This window comes from Drosophila tropicalis, unplaced genomic scaffold (assembly GCF_018151085.1).
Source record: "Drosophila tropicalis isolate 14030-0801.00 unplaced genomic scaffold, ASM1815108v1 contig_158, whole genome shotgun sequence".
Lineage (NCBI taxonomy): Eukaryota > Metazoa > Arthropoda > Insecta > Diptera > Drosophilidae > Drosophila > Drosophila tropicalis.
In genome coordinates, this window is record NW_027172602.1 from 8,612,126 (window position 1) to 8,630,554 (window position 18,429).

At 42.1% G+C, this 18,429-nt stretch overlaps 4 protein-coding genes across 4 annotated transcripts; 3 read left to right on the forward strand and 1 right to left on the reverse strand.

Moving 5' to 3' along the window:
- The first annotated feature begins 904 nt into the window (after positions 1-904).
- On the forward strand, positions 905-6,763 carry LOC137586940 (protein Flattop homolog). The gene is made up of 4 exons (XM_068303149.1): positions 905-1,037; positions 5,359-5,495; positions 5,900-6,209; positions 6,329-6,763. Exons 1-4 carry the CDS (start codon positions 1,011-1,013, stop codon positions 6,761-6,763), a joined length of 909 nt encoding a protein of 302 aa, XP_068159250.1. The 5' UTR covers positions 905-1,010.
- Positions 6,764-6,885: 122 nt separating this feature from the next.
- On the forward strand, positions 6,886-8,761 carry LOC137586939 (uncharacterized). Its single transcript, XM_068303148.1, has one exon. The coding sequence runs from the start codon at positions 6,886-6,888 to the stop codon at positions 8,608-8,610; it is 1,725 nt and encodes a 574-aa protein (XP_068159249.1). The 3' UTR covers positions 8,611-8,761.
- A 59-nt stretch (positions 8,762-8,820) lies between these two features.
- Positions 8,821-11,054, reverse strand: pon (partner of numb). The gene is made up of 2 exons (XM_068303147.1): positions 10,452-11,054; positions 8,821-10,388 (listed from the first exon to the last, which is right to left on the reverse strand). The coding sequence occupies exons 1-2, from the start codon at positions 10,923-10,925 to the stop codon at positions 9,069-9,071; spliced, it is 1,794 nt and encodes a 597-aa protein (XP_068159248.1). The 5' UTR covers positions 10,926-11,054; the 3' UTR covers positions 8,821-9,068.
- A 349-nt stretch (positions 11,055-11,403) lies between these two features.
- On the forward strand, positions 11,404-15,345 carry Alms1a (Alstrom syndrome 1a). Its single transcript, XM_068303385.1, has 4 exons — positions 11,404-13,984; positions 14,043-14,766; positions 14,888-15,036; positions 15,095-15,345. The coding sequence occupies exons 1-4, from the start codon at positions 11,516-11,518 to the stop codon at positions 15,155-15,157; spliced, it is 3,405 nt and encodes a 1,134-aa protein (XP_068159486.1). The 5' UTR covers positions 11,404-11,515; the 3' UTR covers positions 15,158-15,345.
- The last annotated feature ends 3,084 nt before the right edge of the window (positions 15,346-18,429 follow it).

Below are 18,429 nucleotides of genomic sequence, written 5' to 3' on the forward strand. Positions count from 1 at the left end.
GGTAATGTTTTCAGCTCTTAATTCAATTTTTGAGCTCGAAATAATTTCGTCTTCCCTATTTCTTAAAAGCCAAACGCTTTCCTTTTTGATATTTAAGCCTTTTTGAAGTTTATTATACCATGCCAATATGGGATATATATTCTTGACCTCTTGCGGTCTGGCGGATAAACGCCCATATATCCCTAGACACTATAGGAACTAGCTCCAAAAATAACAGATTATCTCCCACAATATTGAAACTATTGCAATCAAATTTCAGACATTAATATTAATATCCATGGGTATATGAAAATTCATGAAAATCGGTTCAAGAATAGCCAATTTAAACAAAAGTTCAGAATTGGTCATTCCTGTCTTTGTGAGAGTGAGCGAGATAGACTAACTTTTGTTTTTAAAAAACTTCTCAAAATATTAAAAAAATAGAAATAAATGGAAAATATTTCACAATTTATTCACATTTTGAGTAAAAAGGAATAAAGTCAATGAATGTGAATTGAAATAGAATACATTTTTTTTTCATAGAATCTAAGTCGTGATATTTGTTTAAATTATATACCTATACCTATGTATAAATCTATCTATAAATATTCATATCAAATAAACAAAAAAAATTATAGAAACAAAAGCTTATGTCTGTCGGGTGGAGGGTTGGGGAGAGGCAGTGGGTGGGGGTAGAAATTGGCTGGAAAAATGTTTCTTCTTTTACTTGTTGTCTCATCTGTTCGGTTTGAAGTTTTCCATTTGCCTCTATGGATTGCCTGTAAGCGCCAGCTGTGGTCCAAAACAAACCAAAATCTGTGTGGCGCCAAAAATCCTCCCCCAAAGATGTCAGGCCACGCCCCATTTCTCCCCCAGACATACAAACACATAGTGAATGTTTTATGGAATAAGGTCACTCGTTGCCTTTTCTGTCAAACACTTACACATCTTTAAGACAACACACAAAATAAAAATACAATAAAATTATATAAATTTCTTGTCTGAAAATCGTTCTAAATTATCAGTTAACTATGGCTTTTAATTTTAGTGCAAATCAGGTGAGTTACACTCAACAGGCACCCTGTATATACACATATATACCTATGTGTGTATATCTGTATATTTTGGATGCTGGCTCCGATTCGCTTACTAAGTTTAAGTTTTTCAATTTAATATTTACCTAACTGCCTCCTAATTTTGGCCACATTTTTTTCGCTAACTTCTTATACTGGCTCTAAGGTCTTTTGTCTTGGCCGTATTCTAGTATTCTGGTATTCTGATTCTTGTTCTTGTTCTGGTTGGTATGGGTAACACAAAAATAACAGCCAACTGGCATTAGCAACCGTATAATTCCCTTCCCTTAACCCCCTCCCTCTTTCTGAACCGTTCAGGAAATAAAAAAACTAAACCCAGACATCGAAATTCCGTTGAAGGGGCATTCGACGTTCCCATAATAACAAAATTCAAAAACAAAACAAATCCAGGCGACAAAATGCAAACACATATATTACATTAGATAGATCTTTCAACTAATCTTCCATATACTTTGTCCTTTTTTAGGTTAGGTTAACTTAAGAAGAGGGAAAGGAAGATGGAGTCCATTGTTACTTTAATACATAGGCTAAATGAATAAGTTGCTTAAACTAAGTTTCTTCGATTGTGATGTCTGAGCATTATATAGAAAGAGTTTTATCCGATTATATTTTAGATCATTTAAGTTTAATATCTGCATTTGCTTACCTTCTAACTGTAAATCAGAACTACTAGTTTTAATTATATGGCAATCGACTAAATATTTTCGAGACTTAGAGGATAACGTAGGAAAACCCCTTTGATCTATCAAATAAAGAGTATTTAAGACTTGGATATGTGATCTTTGAACTTGCAAGTTCTACATTTCTCTTTTTCGCTTTATCTAACTATAATTCCCAACTAGTTAAAGAGTTTTCATGCACACTTAATTGCTCATAAATAAAGTTTCTTGCTCTGCATTCCTTTCATTTGATCAGAAAACGGGAATTCGATTTCGATTTGGAATACAAATGTTGTATGTACATATATAATTTATATTTTATAAAGTTTCTTTCCATTCTTGGTCTATGCCACTTTTGTTGGTTGCCGTTTGTTGTTATTATTTTTATTACTATACGAATCGTCTGACTGACATATACGCATCTTGTTCCCATTCCGTATCCACATACATATATGTATTGTATGTATATATATTCGTGTATTCTGTACAGGATCGGATTTAGCAATAGTGGACAATTAAGTGTGAGGCCAACTTCTTGAAAAGATTTGAAATTCTCCTCTGAAATTAGGTTTTATTTCTCTTCGACTAACTTTTGATATGAGTCTTCGCCGTTTCCAGGTCAGACCTGCTAACCCTTGGGACCCCCTTATCCTAAACCCGCCCCTGTATCGAATCCTCCCGCTGTCCTTTGCGAAATAGCGACAGTTAAGTTTATTTACTTGGTAACGGGGAGGGGAAATACATCACCTCCGCTCTTTGCTTCCTAAAAGGTCTATAGGCTCTCAGATCCGATTGCCACGATTGCCACGCAACTTGTTTACAGTTATTTTCATACAAATGTAACGGTTAACGGAAGTGAAAGACACGGTAAAGGAATTTCTAGGCTCATTCAATCAGTTAACAATTTTCGCGTCCGGAATTTGGATACATTTTTTTGAACACATTTTTTTTTTTATTTTTTTGGAAATCGATGGCGGATTTCACTTAATGACAATTCAATAGCCAAAACAGGAAAATTGACAGCTGTTTTGGCCTTAACTACAATTGACCAGCAATCGGAAATTGATGCGAAATTGGCGGACACCAGGACCAGAGAATGACCATCTACGCGTGAAATTAGCTTAAGTGTTTGTAAGTGAATGGAGGAGTGAGTCAGTCAGTGAGTGAGTGAGTGAGGGAGGAAGGACGAATGAATCCTGTGTACAAGTGCACGTGCAGTCATCTAACTTTTCGACTGTCTAATCCTCTGACACCAGAGGCGTTGCAGCAACCGAGGATGACAAAAAGGACCATGTGATAAATTGCACCCCAGAGGTTTGACATAAAAATCATCAGCTTTAACTTGTGCAGGGAAAGGGGCAGGGGGTCTGGGCTTAGTTTTGGATGGGTCGCACCACCAATACCACCACTATTTCCCTTTTGCTGGTAACCTCAGCGACCAGGCACAAACTTATGTATCCATGTGGGATGAGAGAGACAGCCAGACAGAGTGTGAGAGAGAGAGAGAGAGAGAGCTCTGCCTCCTGTTTACTATTCTATCTATTGTTGATAATTGAGTTTAAAATCAATTTGTATTTTTCACGCTTGCCAAAGTGCTATTAATCCTTAATCCTCCTTCGATCGGTTTGATCATACCGAACCCCCCTGCGCCCCACTCTTGAGACTTTCTTGTGTAATTGCCGTGCAAATTTAATTACAGTAGTCCTCATCATCATCATCCTCATCCGACGCCCAACTTGTGGTTGTGGACACACGTTCGCCTTGCGTTGGGTGAAGCGTGCCACAGCATCTGCATCTACATACACCCCCGCCCCTGCTCGCGTCCTCGCACACCCCTTGGCCCATTGTTTGCCAGCACTCAATCAAACAGGACCCAGGACTACATCTCAATCAAGAGTGTTGACAAGTTTTTGTCGCGTGGGTGGCATCGGTCGGGTATCGAGTTACTACCAAACATCCAAACAATTTGCATTTCGGTCAGCTTCTCGTGGGAAAAAAATGTGAGAAAATGAAAATTGGAATAATCTTTGCTACAGGTGTAAAAGACAAAATTATTCTAAATGACTCCCATGTGGAAAAGAAATTGGTATCATATTCTTATCTTCAATTGATGATTTGCTTATGACCCTCTTCGACAGTTTCGTCTAAGGTAAAGATCATGAAAGAGTCAGTTTTGAGTCTTCTGTCCTATCCTGTGTCAATATATGTATATAGACAACCCCAACTCTATATTTTCATTTATTTTATATACCAAAAAAATAGTCCTTCAATATGAAGATTTATTTTCAAAATAGTCGCCAATTTCTAGTTTTTTTAAAATATTACTAAGTCTTGAAAACAGAAGTTTTTAATTTAGGCCTCTTGTTTTCCCTTTTGTCAGTGAAATTCAAAAGCACTTGATTCATGTTGGTAAACTTTTACTCATAAATAGTTCAAAGATTTGGAATTTTATGATATAAATAAAAAATAATGAGAACAGTTTGTGTTCCAACTCAAAGAAGGGAGCGGAAATGCAGCATTTTCTATGAAAAATTGTTTTTGGCTATCGAAATTTCATCAGTTTCGGAGTTGATATCCTTCGAGAAAACCTTCTTCTAAATAGGATCAGTTTTGGTGTTAACATTTCGGAAAATATCCTTCATTTTCTTCCCCCGAAGATTGACCTTTGGAAACTTTCTTCTAATATATATTTTTGATCTGTTTCAAAAGCAGAGACGATATTATAAAGATACCGTCTTTATAATATATTTCTCCGATTGTGAGCTCTTGCATTATTTTCATTCACCTTCTAAGTTCTCTAGGATAATGTCAATGTTCTTGTTGAGTTGGCCATAAAAACGATCGATGGACAAAACATTTTTTTAAGGCTAATAGATTTAGCGTCTGATAAGCGATAAGTATAAAGTAAACTCATGATTTTCGAGGACAAACCTCTAACATATTGAATATATTCATTTCATTTTCGAAAAAGAAGCCATAAGATTTCTATTTGCGAGCAGCAATGAAAATCGAAAGAAGTCAAGGATATAAACGATAAATGACCATCCTATGGGGCGGTTTAAAAATTTGGTTTACAATTCAAAAAATGTATTGCCAAAAGCTACATCCAACAGCTGTGTTGGCAAAGCCTACCAAAGCTGATAAATGATGTTTCGGGTGATCCTAAAAAACGACCCAAACATCGAGTCAAATAGTCAACCTGCCTTTAAAAATGAAACAAACAAACAAACAATATAATAAATAATAAAAAATCAAAAACGAAAAAAAAAAACCTAACAAAAAATGCGAAAGGCAAACACAAACATTGGAATTAAGTGGAATTAGTGCAAATGCCTTTTTACACATGTTCCAACACAGAGATTACTCCATGTAATTGCCCGGGGGGTTGGACCAGACTCAGGCCCAGAGCCAGAGCCAGGGAAGAAGGGAAGGAAGGGGCGGGAGTTTGTTGGGCCAGCCAATGAGGGGTTGACATTGCATTTTTATCAATTGGTTTGCTTAGCGCCCATAAATAATGGCATTTACTGTTTTTTCAAGGATACAAATTTAACAGGTGGCCGGCCATCAACTTCACTTTCTACTTGATTCTCTGGCCTGCCTCCTTTTCTATTTCATTCTCGTTGCAGTTTGATCAACGTTTTCGAGCTGCCGGTCTGAGCAATTGGGAGTATCCACGTTTCTCGCCACCCCGACCACGTGGACTAAAACTGAACGTCACTCCAGTGGCGGATAAGAAGGGACACCTTCTGCCCACAGCACGTCGGTAAGTGTATACTTTTTGTTTCAACCGTGAGTATCTAACACATTCATTATGGTTTAGCCTTTTGCTGTAAAATTATCACTGAAAATAGGTCTACTTCAGTGCTAAAACTAGTTGAGAATTATAGCTGAATAAGATGAAAAAGAAGAGGAAAGGTCCTCTGCAATTTACTGTCTACTTTTTTGAGCAAATTCCTGCTAAAACTAGTTAAGAGTTTCAACTAGATGACCCACTGCATACTTTTTGGGGTAAATTTCTGCAGTTTTTTGAGCTTTGTATGGGTAAACATGTTTTAGATAGCTAAGATTTTGATTTGTAACTTTTCTTTGGTTCAGATTATTAAGTATATTTCAGATTATCTTGTCTTGTTGTCTCTGTTTTTAACCTATCTATTGTAATTCTCTTAGCGACGGCAATTCATTTGGAAATTTCCGTGGAACCTATGAGCTACCATTGCGTATTACGCGTAGTTTTTGCGCTCGCTACGATGCCTGTTTGAGTGGTCGCTATAAATTCCGGGACTTTCCGCGTGACTTATGCTGTTGCCAGCTCGAGAATCGGCGAGCTCAGGCCTGCGATACTCGTTTGACCCTGGGCATTAAGGGTGATCCGTATTGGGATCGACCCAAATGCCCGCCCAAGTGTGAGGGAGTGCAACAGGTTTTGGATCTATACGAACGGAGTATACGTTGCAAGCGTCCCCAGTGTAGTTTACCGGTAAGCACAAGAGCATTGATTAGTGTGGTATTCTCCTCCAGCACTGCATCGTTTCATTGCACATTTCACATATTCATCTATTCATCCATCCATCCATCCAATTCGCATTGCACTTGTAGGAGGAAAAGTCCGATAAGCCGGACAAGACGGATGTGTCAATGCCAAAATCGAAAGTCGAGAACGGTAAGAAAGAATTAAAAAAGAAGACACATAAACGGAATGTGACTGCTCTTTCGAAGACCCGTAAATTAGTGGCCAGTGCCAATGATCTAAGTACCGCTTCATCTCAGGCCAAAGGTAAAGGTAAGCATCAGGCCAACAGCAAGACCAAGCCGACCAACAAGCAGCAGCAAGGAAAGCTTAAAAGTGCTACCAAGTTTCCGATCAAGAAGGAAGCCAGTCGAGGTAGTGTCTCTGGATTGAACAAGAATCGTAAACAGGTTAGCAAAACATCACTCAAGGATACGGAGAAAGCGAAGAAAAAGAATATCGCCGCCAAGCAAATACAACAGCCGCCGCAGCCGGAGGAGGAAATTGTCCAGGAGTGCAGTTAATCCTTGCACCAAACGCACATCCATCTCCTCATTTCCATCATTATCATCATCATCATCATCAGCGTCTTCATTTCCATTTGAATTTGCCCTTGGGTTTTCCTCTCACTAAAAACGATCAAACAATGTCACAAGCAGCTTTGGCAACGGACTTAACGTATACACCCGGAGACTTCACTGAACCGGCCTTTCGTTTGCCCTCACATCAGCAATTACTTGACCAGAAGCTACATACGGATCATGGCTTAGAGCCACCGCAATTGCCATTGAATCGTCTCTACTTGTCGGACGACAAGGATAGAAGCAAGCCAACCATTAATAGCTCACAGTTTCCCTCACTGGCAACTGCCCAGGCACGATATACATCCACGGATTTTGATCCAGGCAAGGACTTGATATCTCTGCCGCTTGTTGGCACATCGAATAACCCGGAATCGTCGTATCCACCGCCGGATTTGTTAAAGAAAATGCCATTGCATTCCATAACCGAGAAGCCCAATGAGCGTTGCCCATCGCCAGTGGTGCCCGCTTATGCCAATTTCGAGCTGGCCAAGCGCATGCATCAGGATAATCTGGATCATCAGCCGTTGCCCGATTGTGTGGCCGATTTGGCATTTCGTCGTGCCCAAATAAGTGGCGGGCATGCTGGACTTGCTCTCGACATTGATCCCATTGCCACGGGCGTGGGCGTAAAGACTCATAATGCCGGACCGACACACTGCACCAAGATGAAAGTGTATCGTCCAAAGACGGGCGGCGGCATTGTGCCACAGGCTCTGGGCGGGGGCGGAGGCGATGCGTATGGATCATCTGGTTTTCGAGGCTCCGGTTCGGCGCCCTCAAAAAAAATGGGTGCCATGGATTTGGCCATCTGTTGGGACTTTAAGCCTGCCAATCCGGCCGATGAGCCGCAATTGGCCAAACATATTGATGGTTCCAACGATTCGGCGGGTCCGGCTGTCTTTACGTGCGTCAAGACGCCAAGGGAGGAGCAATCAGCCCAGGGTCGTGGCCGTTCGGCTGGAGTATTTACCAACACATTGGGCGAAACGGATTTCTTTGACAAGGATATTTTGCGACGTAAAACCGACTTTGGAGGTCGTACCATCGATCGGGATGATCCCTGTGCCTGCGACTATTCACCACCTCCGCCACGTGCTCGGGCACGCAGTGTCTCCCGTGACTCTAGTGCCTCCCATTGCCGCCGAGGACCATCAGCCGGTGGAGGCGGCGGCGGCGGGGTCAGTTTTGGCAATCTTGCCGAGCTGCGTGGCATGCCCACTTCGCGGATGTCCAAGCAGTATCAATCCTCGCCCATGTTGGGTGACAAAGCATATCAGGCATTGCGTGAGAAGTATCTTGGACCCGATAACTCCGATGTCGGCGGCAGCGGCATGGATCTGATGGGGCACGGTTGTCGTCCGACTGGACCATCTTGCAAGCGGGACACATTGCTGCGGCGACCGGCACGACGCCTTTGCCATAAGGTGGCTCCGGCCCCATCTCGCTGCTGTGGCCCCAGTTTTGGCCATTGCCTCGGCAGCAAGGCAGCCTTTCGCGCTGGTGTGCCCAAGCATAATGCTTCTGGTGACTTTGTTGGCATTGATGATATGTCGCCTTCTTGTGGCGGCGGCGGTGGAGGACGTGTTTTGGTTGTGCCACGCCCACGACAGCCATATGCCAAAAAGAATTATGATATTGATACATTGGTCCCTCCATTCCGTAGCCAAGGTGGTGGCTCTGGACAGGGTGGATATCCGGAACATTGGCGTTTGGCCAGTGTCTATCAGCATGCCTACAAGCCGATCGATCAACGTCGTCGTCCTCTATTACAAACCGTTTACAAGTAGTAGTTCCGCCCCTTTGTCCACCCCCCCCCACACACCTCACTCCCCACTCCATCCCAAGGACACACACACACACACACTTACACACACACTTGCATTAAAAAATATAGATACATTTATATATTTAAAAGAAATAAACGTGCAATTTAACAAACATTCAAAAAAAAAAAAATTAAAAAACATGAAAGTGCAAAAAGAAACAGGATACAAATAAAAAATCCTTGTGTTCCGTTTAGATTTACTAAAGAGGAGGAGCAGATGACGATAACTGTCTAGCTTGTGCTGCTTCTACTCCTCCTTCTCCCAAGGGGGGTGGGGTAGTTTATATATAACAATAATAAATTTTCCTTAATTCTGACAATCTTTGGGTGCAATATAGTGATGTTCATGATGATAATGGTGCTTAAAGGTTTGGGTAAGAAACATTAAAAGATGAGATGAGATGCTCCTCAGAGATCTCCTCATTTGGCCGTGTTATAGGCATCATGGGACTTGTGGAACACATGACGTAAAACATCTCTGGTGGATCGTCGTATGCTGTTGCGCAATGTGTGCTTCTTTTCGTTGGTCAACTGCTCGATGGTCATGTATTCCGTTTGTGGTATAATGGAGCGCAATTTCATGGTCCTTTCGCTGGTATCGACTATGGATATATCGGCTATAGATTGCTTTTCCGGGCTGTCATTTAGTTTTTGATGTTGTTGTCTACGCCGAAGACTATGACGTATGGAACTCATTATGTTTGTTGGCGCGGATGGAGGCGGTGCTGGACATGATCCTGTTTCTTGGTTAGTGGACAGTGGGTGAATGAGACGACGAATGGATTTGCGTATCATGTTTTTCACACCATGTCCATGCTGTTGTTGTTGTGGTTGTTGATTTGTTTCCTTCTCTTCCGTTGTGGATTTTGAGGATTTGCTTGAGGCAATCGATGTAAGAGAATCTTTACTTTCTGCTTTTAATTTCTCAGGTCTTATTATTCCAGCTGGTCTATAAGAGCGTACAAAACGCATTGGTGCCTTGAAATCCAAATTATCCTTTAGATCGTCTGCCACATCTTCTTCATCTTCTGATTCTGAAGCATAGGCCACATCGCCGGATTCCAGTTGCTCCATTGCTTTGAGTTCCTCTTCATCTTCGCGTGGCTCATCGATTTGAACGACAGTGGGAGCCGATACTTCCTCAGTTTCCTCTGTTTCGGGGGTTTCATTTATTTCCGTCAGAGTCCTACGCCTTGTGGCACATCTGAAGCTACGTCTCTCTCCATTGACGTCATCCTGCAGCGTTATTTGCTGCTCCTTGTACTCTATGGACTCCACTGAAATGCCATTTTTACGCAACTTGGCCTCATTGATGCTGTTCTCCAATTCCAATTGATAACGATCCAGTTCCTTGCCTATATCCATGGTACTATTCTCCTCACTAATCGCACCCAGAGATCGCTTCGCTGCAGGTCCAGCTGCTGGCTGCACTGGCGAGAAAACCAGTTTCTCTGCCAGCAATCTGCTTGGCGTCAACTGAGACAGAGCCATGCCATGGAAATCGATGCGACAGCCCAGAGTTGGGGCAAATGGTAGACCGATCTTTAAATTTGTTGGCACCACATCATCGGCCAGGGCTGGATTCTCGACACCCGTTGGCGGTCTATTGGCAGCCAGAGCTGTGGTTTCACTGGGACGATGAATCTCAAAGGGATTGAGTGAAGCTGGAGTGTCATTGCCACGCAAATTAAGAGCCGGATTAACGAAACCCTTTGCAGGCTTAGCCGCACAGCGCACCACCTAGAAAGAGATAGCAAGAGGGTCAGAGAAGAATAGCGAAAGAAGGTATGGAATAAATACTACCTCATAGGGATTAAATTGCTTTTCGGGCAGCTCCAAATTCAAGCCAGGATTCTCAAAACAGGCATGTTCACGTTTCTTCTTTTTAGACGGTTGACGTACTACTTCAAACGGATTGGTCGAGTGTGTGGGCTGCTGTTGAGCCAAATCGGCAATAGATTTGAATTCCAGACATGGAAAAGGATTTGGATTCGGATTGCAATTGGAATTGCCATGGTTATTCTCTTTGGCCAAACGGCGTCGTCCAATTATTTTCTTTGGCGTCGAACTGAAGGCAGCGTTAGTGAAGCAAGACGCATTTGCAGCTGCTCCTGTTTCCTGTCCCCGGCACTTACCCTCTGCTAAGGGTGGATCTGCAACTGTCACTTTTGTTGTTGTTGTTGTTGTTGTTGTTCTTGTTTCCCGTTTGCGCTTGCGCGGCGTCTCATTGTCATTGAAATTAAAGGCCAATGCTGCAATGCTCTTTGTTTCTAGCATTTTGTTTTCTTCAATTAATTGATTTTATTCGATTTAATTTGCTTTACTTTTTATATTAATCTACAAGACATTCACCACTCAAAATGTTTACAATATTTAAAATAGTCGAATTTTTAAAATAACAGCGTTGCTTTTCAATGGGTTTGAATTCGAGTGGAACGAGCTAGTTTGGAACTAGTACCATCGCTACAATTAGTGATGGCAAAAAATCAAAGTATATCGGTTCATTCGACGAGGTTGAATATAAAATTTTATTTATTTTTGTTTTATAAATAACTGAAGAAACTGAAATTTGGGAAGAGGAAATACAATTTGTACCTCGAATTCGGTTTTGAATTTTCTTATTCAAGCCTGTTGTGTGATTTACCACTTTGTTGGTTTTGTTATTTAAAAAGTAACCGTCAAATGCAAACTGTCTTCTCTCATCTCAAAGAGCTCTGTAACGGAACTAGTTCAATTAGTGTGCTCAGCTCTCACAAACATCAAACCAATGGCATTTGAAAACTGAAGCATTTCATTTTCCAAACATCTCGATACTAAAGACGTAGTAGCATCTGCACTGGACTAAGAGCAGCAGATGTGCCATACAGATGTCCCACCAACACAATAGGCAGCAAAAACAAGATATGGATGAAGAGCCACGCTCATCCACATCGCGCGTCCCACCGAAAGTAAGGGAATATATTTCCGAAATGGCTGTGGATCGGGAATTGGAGCGTTACATGGCCTTATCGTCGACAGCCAGCAGCGGTGGAAGCGGTCACAGCTGCGCTCTGGTTATGGGAGCAGCGGGTAGGCCAAGTAGCAGTCTGTGTCCCAGAAATAGATGTCGCAGTGGTAGCAGTAGACAATCGTCAAGGAAATCTTTGTCAAGCTGTTTGCTAGATGTGGTTGAGCCACCACAATCTCCTCCTCCTGGTCCGTCTATGCTTGTAGAAAAACCGACATCGGGAAGCACCGATGATGTGGTTCTTATTCCAATTGTTATGGAAAATAGTCAAGTTGTGGTATCCAAAAAGCAAATCTCTGCATCTGTCGAGGATTTACGTACACCCACCAAAGCAGCTAATCTGCCTAAGGAAATGCAGACCAAAAAAACACAAACGCCCGAATCGGCAGTAAAATCTCACAAACGTCTCGAATGGGATCCATCGGCCGATGTGGGTTACTATAAGCGTGCCGTCTCTACTAGCAATATTAGCACCCTGGAACGTTCGGTAATGGAGGATTGTTGGCGTTTGCCTCATCAACGATCCGAGTCCGATTTGAATCGTTTGCAAATGCAAGACCAAAAGGCAGAAGAATCCCAACAGCAGCAGCAGCAGCAGCCACCTCTGGCATCTAGTACGTTTGTGAATCGCACAATCAGCCGGAATCGGGAGAGTAATGCCAGCTCTCGTCGAGATTCCCAAGTCACAGTAGGCACCTCACTCTATGGCAGTTCAGTGGCCAGCAGTTTTGACTATCAGCAGCCATCATTGCAGCAAGAGGCATCCATGACGATTGCCACATCAAGCACCACCAGTACCAGTGTTAGTGCCACGCCAAGTTTAACTCAACGGAACAGCCGTCAACTGGAGCAGGAGAGATTATTTACAGCTGCCCAGTTTCAACGAGTACTTAGTGAGAACAAGGACAACAGTAGCAACAACAACAATAGGAAAAAGAAGGAGAAACCTAGAGGAGAGCGGGAGAACAAAGAGAATCTTCAACCAGGGGGCAGTCATAGGTCATCGGTATCGGGTTCAGGTGAACTGGATTTGGGCATTGATTTGCTTTGCTCACTGATCAAGACGCGAAGTCTTAGCCATGGCCAAAAGAAGCATCTTGTGCGTGAGATAGCGAAACGTATATCATGCCTGGAATCTGGCGACTCTAGTTCTAGAAGCAGTCGTCAGGGTCGACATGAATCATTACCCAAACTAACGTCGTCGCAGCCGCCGCCTCCATCCTCGGATCCGGCTCCGGCCACCGCACAAATGAAGTCCCAGTCGACCAATACCACCAGAAGCATAACAAAAATTCAGTGTAAAGCCACCAATACTACCAGCAGCATTACCAAAATGCAGACCATAGCACCAGTGCCGGCACCGAGAACCCATTTGCCCACAACTCGCTCCTCTGGCGAGTCCTCAACTAGCTGTTCCCATGATCTAATTACCCAGAAAACCAATGTTCAAGCACAATCGGCTAATTCAACTGATGCCGATGTGGATACAGAGCAAGTGGCCTTACAGGATTGGCTCAATCCAATGACCCAAAGTGAAATTGAGTACGAGCAGCGCGCTAAACGTGGACCGGATACAGAGCGGCGTCATCAATTGGTTTGGATTGAATCAGAAATCAAACGTTTGCAGACTTTGCATACACTACTGGCCACTGCTACCACAAAAATAAAGCCAAATGCAGTTTGCCCCAGTCCTCTGCATATTGAATCTGCTGGCCGGTCCACTGTCATTACGGAGCAGATCATTCATAGCGTTCCCCTTGTGCAGACGCCAAGTAGTACGGATTCCAGAGCTACTGGGGGCGCAGAAAGACCTCCGCCAGCTGAGGGCAACAATAATCTTGGCCAGAAAAACCAACCAAAGGAAACTCAAACAGATGAGATGCAAATAATACCAGCAGCACCGCCAGTGACACCAGCCAACACACCACTGCCACCACCACAAATACCCCAAAGAGGAGCACCGCCTTGCTCTACACTTAGCCCACCGCCACGCCCACCACCACCACCGCCTCCGCCGCCACCGGAACGGCATTTCAATCATGAGTTACAGTTGCAACAACAGCGCAGTAAAATGGCAACACCAGCCAGCAGCTCCGGTGGTGGTCGTAGCGAAAGTGTCTGCTCCTTTGTGCAGCAACGGCAACGTCAATTCATGGAACACTATCAGAATCAACAGCAGCAGCAACTCTATCTCCTGCAGCAGCATCACCAGCAGCAGCAGCAGCAGCAGCAACAACCCAATCAGTTTTATTATCGCCATCAACACCAGCCTCAGTGTCATCATCCACATCATCATCATCATCAGCAGCCTCATGGGGCACAAGTTATGGTAATTTCTAAACTTTTCCACAAATCTCTCTCTTTAACTGGACGTAATTATTTTGCAGCTTCAGGAGCAACAACAGCGACCACTTTCGCCATATCTTCAAATGCAATACGCTACATATGCCACACCGTATTTGGGAGAGAACGCTCACAGTTGTGGCGATGATGGTGCCATCTATTATCAAGTGGTCAACTCGCAAGGAGCCGCCAGTTATGTTCAGGCAACGGCGGTAGCAACTGGCCCAGCTGCCGCCACTGCTACGGCTAGCACCCATTGCCGGACAACCACAACAAGCTCAGCCTCATCGATGCTCTGCATCAGTTCGGAAATATCCATACCCATGGGTATGGTTAATACATGTGAGACGACAACAACAACAACTACAACACATCAATACGATGACGTGGCCTGTCAGCGCAGACGACAACAGCCTCAACCCCGAACCCAGCCTCAGACACAGTCCAACCAGATGACAATCGAACGCATGCAGCAAACCCATACACAGACAATGCAAGTGCGTCCACGAGGCATTGCCTATGTCATACAGTTTACCGTTAACGGTGACAGTGAGGTATTGCCCGAAACTCTATCACTACAGGATCAATTGCAACGGGCACGTCCCGAATTCTGTGCCAAGTCCAAGCAGCGAAAGGCCATACTAAATCAAATGCAAATGCTGCGCAATGTGCGACGCCGCGAAATGGATGAACTGCTGGGCGAGAATATCAATACCAATGTAGAGACTGTGGACAAGCAACTTCAGCAATTGCCACCACCAGCTGCATGTAAGTAGGAAAAGAAAACACACACATTTGATCATTGAGCTATTTAATCCATATTCGCTTTAACCATAAAGTAACGGTTTCTAAAGTGTTATCGATAACAATTTCTCCTATCTTCCCACAGCTCGTATACGCATTTTTTCAACAAAAGAAATGAAGGCTCTAACCAGCAAACGATGTCAAAGTTTGCCCGAGGTCCTGGCCGCTAAGAATCGTATGCGTGAGGAGCAACGAAGACGTAATAATCGCATGATGCGAGATGTTTTCAATCGGGTATGATTCACACACTTTAGAAATAAATGCCAAATTTTTTAAATATTTTCATTTGCAGCGTCTGCATAATCGAGTGGCCAAGGGTCAATTGTCCCTAAATCACAGCCGTACAATTATTTAGCCAAATTTTCCCAAGAAGTCTTTTATGATTATTTCTACAAAAACAAAAACCCTAAAAATCTTTGCTATTTGAAGGCTAATTTGACTTATTATACATTTTTTTTTTTCTAATATTAATTAATTGTTTAAGAAAATCGAAATTTAATTTGTTTCATCAATCATAATGTTGTGTTTGACAATTAACGAACATTTTTATAAATCATAATGTTTTACAAAAATCTATTTGAATGTCATCTTTCATCTATTATCAATACGTAGATAGCTGAATGGTGTTCTTACGTAGATAACGTATACGCCATGTTGACGATTGGGCAACGCGGATTCAAGAGTTAGCTAGCTAACGGATATTCAAATGAAACTTAATAATTGAAAAACCAGTTATTAAAAATGTATTAGTGTCAAAGTTATTTGGGCACCAATAGTTTTTAGTTTTTTAGTTAATTGAGCACAACAACAATCATGACATTTAAATACATAAATATTATTTCTAAGATAATCAGCTGAGGGTTTAAACACTTAAATACAACACGCTAGGACAATATTATTGATAGCATCGTTTTAGTCCACGTGGCCTTAACTGAACTTGTTACTCAATGCATACATATAGAATACGTAATAGATAAAGGGATGGAGGGATGGAGATGGTTACCAGGCCTATGGCTGTGGCCTGCAACAGACTGACATGTGATTTCACCTTAAATTAACCTTTTGCCAGGAAATTCTCGAAAAGGACCACTTCCAAAAAAAGTATCCTTGTCGCAGGATATGCGCAAGCGCTGAGATGAAAAACGCCGACTAAAAATAGCATCGCAACGCAACTATGCCAGGCGCTTGCATCATCATGTTTGAAATTGGCGTGGCCTGGCCACTAGTCCACGTGGGCGGGTGGGTCATGGTGTTTGTGAAGGGACTCTGAGGGTGGAGTGGTGTGGAGAGTGGCCGAAACACGTGTGCACAACACCCACACATAAACGTACATACAAATGTGTGTTGAGATATGCGCACGCCGGTGACGAGCCTCCCACACACACATACACACAAATATACACAGACGCGTCGCTCTGCACAGTGGGGGAAATTGACTATTGACATGACATGACACAATACCAATAGGAAAATCATCATCTCATCATCTCCTAACACTATAATTATCATTTAAGCTTAATTTGCTTGAATTTTCGAAGGTTTTCAATCATTTAAGATACTCATAACAAACAAGGAAGTATTGACAATTTAATTTTTAGCAGTTTAAACAACAAATCGCCCATTGTTTGTTTTTCCATCTGACATTCATGTATAACACTTCCGATACTGTTATACGAGAGTAGTCCAAGCCAACAAAACCAGTTTACATGCCCAACAAACCCAAAAATGAGCTATACAAATCTACATAAAAAAAAAACCAACAAAGAGAACGAGAGAGCGAGGCATTGCAGAGAGCAAAAGAGTGAGTGTATAAGAAGAGACAGGGTTAGCAAGAGACAGGAAGGGAAGGTTGGATTCCTCTGCTTGTCCGCTGCCGAAAAAGGACAAACTCAAGGGCATTCTCCAATGGCTTCAAACTTGCGGAACGAACAAAGGCGAACCGCGTCAAGTGCTGCCCCATCGATGAATGTAAAATAAAAATTTACACACGAAAACAATACGAAACCAACAACAATCAACAAAAAAACGCAAATGCGAAATGTCTTACAATAATTTTTTTTTGTACTCATGACTTTGATAAGTCTTTCTGCCGCCTTTGATAGATGTACACACACACACATACATACATATATAAAAGCCAATATAAGATATGTATATGTATGTATGTATGTATGTGAGTGCCTAACTTTAGTACGCACTTCTTACATCTGAAGTACCCTAATACTATACATATTATGCAAAATGAACCCCTAAACGCAGGGGGTTGCCCCCTTTTGATAGTATAACGTCAATAAAATTGAGGTTATGTTGGTGTGTGTGTGTGTGTGTTTTCCAAATTCAGAAAAATAAAGAAAATCATTTTGAAGATTTTATCGATTGTGCGTAAGTGTGACGAAATTTTTCCACTGCGCACGCATGACATTGAATTGGAAAAGTCAAAGCCGGGTCCGGGTTCTCATTTTTTCGTCGTAGTCTGATTCTATGTGCATACATATGTACATATGTACATTGTCTAATGACGCCCCCGTGACCCAAACCCACTCAACTAGTTTCAGTTGCAACTTCAATATCAAGGTTGAGACATTTGTTAATGAACTTTCGCCTTTGCGCCAAAATTGCTTGTTGTTGGTTTTTGTATGATTTTGATCCCAGGAATCTCTTATCGAAAAAAACATTCCTTCGATAAAGGTGGTAAAAAATAGCTACAAGTGTTTGATTTATGCAGTTCAAGCGTTATGATACCAATTTCCATTATTGATAAGCCATTCATCCAACCCAATCCCGATCCCAACCAACAACAAAAGAAAACACTTGAAAAACAAAACTGCTAAACAATCAGTCAATCAAACTTTATACAATAGTATATGGCTTTGAATCGAACTTCTATAGCAATACATTCAGTCCAACACGCCCACAGTGGTGCCATAATACCGCCCCATCCCACCCCTCCCTAGACATCCGTCTACCAAAATGTGTGCCAAAAATAAACCCCCCCACAACGACTAAAAGTACTACAACAATATGTTCATATAAATATGTCTATATGTACGTAGATTATATAGGTACTTGAACACCAAACATGAATTAATTAGACCGCCACGTCCGGGACGAAAAGTGGGTGGGATTATTTAAGCATTTGGGATTGGGTATTGCTCTTATCAATCGTTAACTTAATGGGGGGCCTCGGGGGCAATGGCAATGGCAATGGAAAGAAGCCACAACTACACAATGTTAACCGATTTTTGCACTTTTACTTTTTTCCCCCTATCGCTAAGTATATATATATATATATATTTACTGTTTAAATACCTCTACTAACGATCACCATTGCACCGGGTAGCTACAGCTACTACAAATATTATCGAGACTATTGATTAAATATATTTTAAGTTGTACAACATTTCTATTTGTATTACATAATTAGCAAAAGTAGATTAGAGTTCTCTATATTCACTTTCCATTAAGAACTAAAATCCAAAGCCATAGGACACCTTCTAATCGTTGGTGATTGAATACCAAATCAGTTTTACCCCACTCTAACCTGCCTCCAGCACAATCAAATCTGAATCAGCTGAAAATTGAGTGGCATACCTAATCGAAAGCCGATGGCTTATCGTCTTCCATGTA